At 46.1% G+C, this 6,017-nt stretch overlaps 1 protein-coding gene across 1 annotated transcript; it reads right to left on the bottom strand.

The window, feature by feature from the left end:
* Window positions 1-349: 349 nt before the first annotated feature.
* Window positions 350-5,112, bottom strand: LOC109045889 (uncharacterized protein C4orf54 homolog). Its single transcript, XM_042759622.1, has one exon. The coding sequence runs from the start codon at window positions 4,755-4,757 to the stop codon at window positions 369-371; it is 4,389 nt and encodes a 1,462-aa protein (XP_042615556.1). The 5' UTR covers window positions 4,758-5,112; the 3' UTR covers window positions 350-368.
* Between the last annotated feature and the right edge of the window lie 905 nt (window positions 5,113-6,017).

A 6,017-nucleotide genomic window follows, 5' to 3' on the forward strand; every position in this document is an offset into this window, starting at 1 on the left:
AGAGGGCCCATTACTAGCTGCAAGTAATATAAGCAGATGCTTAAGCAGGTGCTCCATAAATCAACATCATTTTATATTAAAAAAAGCAGTTAAGATTCAAATAAACAAGACCCCATGTAGCCAGAGAGAAAACGGAGCAATACAAGATAAGTTTTCAAAATAAGTTTTCAAACCTGGAATAGTTCTTGAGCATCATTTTAAATAAATAATTTCAATGGTCTGCTTGAATTAAGAATTTGGATTACATTGTTTTCTTCTAAAGTCCTTATTATTATGAAAATAAATAAATAAAAACGTCAATGCAGGCAAATAAGCTGAAAAAATTTGAATGAAATGAATTTACACTTACTCTGTAGGTGAGTGGGGTTTTACCTATGCTCCACCACAAAGCTCATGGTGGTGCCATCGAAGGAGGGGGGAGCGATGATCCTTGGCCCTTGCTGGGAGGTGATGCTGATGACAGGCTGCATGCTGTTGGCCAGTCTGCTGGTTTTAACATGTTGAGCCACAGAGGTTGTTTGTGAGGACTTCCCAGATGGCATATAATAAGGGCTCTCCATGTATGCTGCATCCTCCTGCTGTCCCATGTGCGAATGGGATTTATCCCCATCATCTGCTTCTAACTGCATAGAGAGCTGGGACTGAATAGTGTGTGCGGGGATCATCGTGGTTGGCATGTATCCTGGGTAAAACATGTAGGTATGGCCATAAGCCCCCGGGCCGAGAGCGAGAGGGGATATTGGCAGTGGGACGGGGGTCATGGGAGACTGCTGCGGCATGGGGACGTCCACATACTGCCCGGTTTCCGGGTCAAAGAGACGCCTGGTTGATGGCTGCACTGGAGTGTCCACCAAGTAGTAGCTTCCTGTGGTGGGATCCAGCAGCATCTTTCTTTGGGTCGCCTGGAAGTGATCTGTTGGGATGGGGGAGGGTTGAACTGTAGGGGAGAAGCAAATGACTTGAGGCTGAGCAGCTTGCATTGGGACAGGCAGGGGTGTGTGGTAAATAGTGGCGGTAGGGGTATCTGGGGACTGTGTCTCCATGACAAAAGATGAACGTTTTGGTGACGGATGGCCACTGTAACCCAGGTAATAAGGCGGACTGGCCGTTTGGGTTTTACCTCCTCCGGCTGGGATTGTATAAACAGACGCTTTGCCCAATCCAGTTGTGGTTGGTTTTATGGTGGACGTTGCTTGAGGCTTCACTGGTATGGTTAAGTAGTTCTCCGAATCTGCTGTGGAAGTGAACTGCAATGGGGCAAACTCTGTCTCACTGCCATTCGGCCTCTCCCTCTCTTCTAGTACACGCTTCGGCTGTGATATCTTCAGGGAAATGGGTAGTTTTGGAGATTTAGGTGTAACAGCCTTGGAGCTCAGAGATGCAGGTGATGCAACATGTGTTTGCGGTGCCTTCGTGGCTAATGGCTTCTGGTTTATATTCTTACATGGTGTTCCTGTGAGGTGCATGAGTGGTTTAGGGCTGTTTTGCTCTTCCCGGGTGATAGGAGTGGTTGATGACTTGTCTTCTTTTTTAGGTGGCATCTCGTTCAGGTTTGAATCTTGTCTCAGCAATCTATCAGCGGGAGTGGAGCTAGAATTGCTTTCCTGTTCCTCTACGCTGTGTTCCTCGTTGGTGATGAGCGAGAGCACGTGGCTATCTGTTATCGGTCGTGGTTCTTTTTTTCTCTTCCACTCGTTCTTGTCAAAAACATACAGTTGTTCCATTGTTTTGACAGCAGCTTGCAATTTTTCCAAAGCAGCCTGGTTGGCCATCTTGGGTTCGCTTTTCTTCTCGGCTGTGTCACTTGTTTTATCTTGTTTTTGTGTGCTTGTTTCAGTCCTTAATAAGGCTGGCACTTCTTGTTTTGGTAGACTGTTAGCTACAGCGACATCAGGAGAGGACCTGTCAATCTCAACTATATCCTCTGGAAATCGTCTCTTGGGGGGGTCTTTTAAATTTCCAGATTGCTTCACATTGCTATTTGTATTTACAGACTGGCATTTAATCACTATGGGTGAAAGAGAGGCTGAGTTCAGATAAGGACTTTGCTTTAATGTCTTGTGCTCTCCATCACGAGTCGAGTGGCTAGATTTGTTGTCGTTGTTATCTAAAGACACAAAGTGATATGAGCTCTTAACCAGTTTACGCACGTCTCTAACCTGGTGAATGGGAGTCTGTAACTTGCCCTTGTTATCTCTAATGTCTCGGACTATAAAGTGAGGCACTTTATCAGACGATTCACCCTTGAAAGCCGCAGCGAGCGCTTGGCATCTGTTGTCCTCAGCTGTCTTGGAGCCTAAATTAGGAGTCAGCAACTTCGCGATATTGAACGGGTCGCTTTTGTTGTCCCGAACGGTCCGCAAACTTATTTTGATTTCGGGCGACTTCGACGTCCCAGCGCTGCGCGTGGCGTCTGACACATAGAGCGTGTTCGAAAGCCACTTCAAAGCTCCACTCTCTGCTTGATCGCTCGTGGAGGAATTCGCATTCGGCGGCGGATTCCTGAGGTCCCTCTCCGTGGATGGAAGCTGTATGCTTGGCACAAACAAATGTGACTTTTTAGTGTGCTTGCCACTCTCCGAATCGACGCTCAAGCTGGTTTCCTCCCGACACTCGCGTAACGGTTTCTCCTCAGGAATTTTGTCGTTTTTATGTTCCTTTTGAAATTCTAGCTCGCCGTCCTTCCACGATCTAAACGCGCTGTTTTGGCTTCGAAGCAGCGTGCTTTTGGATGCTTCGAATACTCCTTTTTTATTATCATTGGCCAACTCTAAATTCGTTTCTGATGCACTCGTCAAAGTCTCTTCTTTGCGCCCGTCGTCTTTGGCATCGCTTGAATTACCGTCTACTATGTCGCCGAGGTCGTCCACGCAGACGATCGTGAAGTCGGAGTCGGTTTCTGAGAATTTCGAGCTTTGCCTTTGCAGCCCTTTGGAATTTTTCTTGGCCGCTTTCTCTCTGTGCGCTTCGTGCGTCCCGAAGCACGGAGAAGGCGAGTGGTGCGCCTCACATATCTCGCCCCTCTCCATTTTGCGCTCCTGCTCGAACTGCATTTTCTTAGAAATGACATTTTTGAGGAGACTCGATGCGAATATGGCTTTCTTGTGTGTGTCTTCCATGGTTTCCCCTGCATTGCAGGGTCGCTTGCTGGCCTCACTCCCTTGAGCGCTTGGCAAGGTGTTTGTAACTTCATCTTTGGAACGTGATCCTCCGGTGCTTTCGTTTACAGGCTGCCCGGATTTGACATTGCACCGAAAATCGAGCGTTTCGGTCAGTGTTATAAAGCCACTTTGGCCATGTGAAAACTTACCCATGAGCTCAGTCTCTTTTGCGGTGGACGATGCCTTTTTGTGGCTGACTAAATTACCGTTCAGAGCAAATATCTCGACGGGGGGCGCTCGCATGCTGGTCAAAGTCAAGCCCGTAATCTCCTTACCGTCCCTCTTTTTGCCGAAATGAAAATTGGATGTAGAGCCTTTATGCGCTACTAAGTTTTGATCTCGCCCCTTGCCATACTTCAGGTCAACAAATGTCGACCACCTGTTGATTTCCAGCCCATGCTCTGAAGCAGAAGACTCACTCGAAGTACTAAAGTTTATGCCATCAAAATATGGGTACGCCAAACTTTTGAAAGCCCTGGCAGTGAGATTGCGCACTTCCTTATCGGCGTCATCCAGCTCGCTCACCGCGCTGGACGCACCGCTGGAATACTCGTTTACATCTTTGCTTTTCAGTTTGCTGCCAAAGTGCAAGCGCCCCGGCACAGCAATGAAACACTTTGCGTTATCACACACTTTCTCGCCCCTCGCATCCACTCCTTTCAAAACATAGCGACTTATGCCTTTTGCTTGTTCTTGGATGGTGCTTGGTTTATTCACAGCACGGGAAGTGGCTTTGATTGACAGGTGAATGTGTCCGGCTGTATTTTGCTTTTTTGACAAGCCCTCATCTGAGCTCGCACATTTGTCCGTGTCACACAGATTGCCTTCAGGCTTACTGCTGACCAGTGCTTCGCTCGTATTAGCCTGGTTGTTTCTCAAACTCGCCTCTTTTGCCCCCGTCGTTTCATCGCTGTCAAAAGACGCATAATCGACAAACGAATAGACCTGGAGATCGTCCTCGATATCCCAGCTGGATCCCGTCTCCAAGTCGAAATCTGAACCATGGTCCAACTCCAAAAGCTGGATTTCGTGGGTTGTGATATAGTGCGATTCATCTTCACGGACTTCAGGCGTGCCGCGCTCCGAGAGCACCACAGTGACCTCATCGTCCGATTCACTTTTGCTGCTCATATAAACATCATTGTATTGTTCATGGTTATTGCTTCCTGAGCCCGGTGTCTCTGAATTTGGGGATCTGGGCTTTTGCTCTGTTTTCTCGGTACAGTCTGTGTCGTTTTTATCGTCTTGAGGTATTTCCGATGCTGCTGTTTCAAAAGAGCTCGACTTTTCCACGCATTCCTCCACTGTGCATGTATGTTTAGTAGATCCATTTACTTCAGCAGTGCAAGGTTTATGCTCTCCTTGTGAATCGCGCATGCCACTAATACTTTTAATTATTGCCAAATGACTCGAGTCGCCAGTAAATGTCACTTTCACTGTCTTTGCATCATCCAGTTTCAGTTCCAGCAAGTCGTTCAGATCCACATAATTTGACTCTTCTTGTGCGGCTATCAGGCGCATGTCCCGTTTGGAAAGCAATTCTTTAAACGAATCGGTGTCTTCTCGGTAAATGAGTGTTTTCTCGGATGCTGCCATTGCATTTGTTGGTTATAAAGCCGTGGTGGTAAAATCTTTTAAGAGTCTTTTAGGATAGACACCAGTCCCCAGGAATCCCCACTGCACTGCCTGCTGACCAATCCTAGTGAAGCTGTGGCTCTGCTCTGCCTTCCTCGCCCGCAGTTGTTAGTGCTGCACTCGAGACCGTCATTTTACACGCGCGCCAGACGTTCACGAGACCTCCTTTCAGTGAGGCAAACGACGCATACACTCACCCTACTGTACGTTCTCGTGGAATATTTCATGAATAATTCCCGTAACAATGCGATGGGAGGCATATATCTGAAGACAAACGGATCCCGAGTTCCATGACACAGCCTGTTGTGTTGCGCGCTGTCACTTAAAATGCATATGACTGCACATTTAGAGCAGATGACGACATGCGAAAACGGCTATTTTAGAACCAGGATGTTATGCTCAGCGTGTTTTGTTACATACAGCAGACAAGGCTGGCTCCCCCCCACACAACATTTGTGCTAAAAATGAATCCTCCTTAAGCTTCTCGCTCAACAATGTGCGCTTTTGACGTGTCACCGCGTTAACCCAACAAAAGAAATATGTCACAGCCATAGGTCATGTGATGGAAATGTTGATGCTCTAAACGGAGATACAGCATGACGAATATGAGAGGGAGTCACTGATGAGGCATTGATAAATACAGTCGAACAAAGTAGCCAAAGTAGTAAAGCTTTGCCAAAGTAGATAGTGGATGAATTTGTGCATTAAGGGTATTTTTGGGTAAATTATTTACAGTCGCCTCTAACTTCTTATAAGACCATTTCTTTATTTCCACCATCATTCTGTGGAATGTTTAATTTCCATGCTTAAAAAGTAGTTTTTGGAGCAAGGTCAGCACCACAGCGCTGGACAGCTCCTGTGCAGCAGGCCTAAACAATACGTAATTTGATCATGCCTCCGAAGCAATATGCACTCAAAAAATAAATTTGTTCTGTATTAATCAGAATTTATTATTTAGATTTTCCACATTTAACTTAACAATAATGTGATTTAATATATATTCTCTCCTTTTGAACGAACTTTAGGCGATAAAGTGAATCAGAAAAAAATGAGTCGCTCATCTCTCTGTGTTTTGGGGGAAAGGTCTAACGTGAGTATTTAATTAAGTAGGCCTGTGCAAGAAATGAGGACTTGCATATTGTTAATAGCAGGGGTTAGAGGCTAAAAGTGTTTACAGTTCTGTTTCAGCATGACATATACTGTTTTGTGTAAAATTATGGT

This window comes from Cyprinus carpio, chromosome A7, assembly GCF_018340385.1.
Source record: "Cyprinus carpio isolate SPL01 chromosome A7, ASM1834038v1, whole genome shotgun sequence".
In the NCBI taxonomy this organism is placed as follows: Eukaryota; Metazoa; Chordata; class Actinopteri; order Cypriniformes; family Cyprinidae; genus Cyprinus; species Cyprinus carpio.

What these genes read in the sequence shown, in the direction of transcription:
- LOC109045889 (XM_042759622.1), bottom strand. Translation starts at nt 4,757, where the DNA reads ATGGCAGCATCCGAGAAAACACTCATTTACCGAGAAGACACCGATTCG.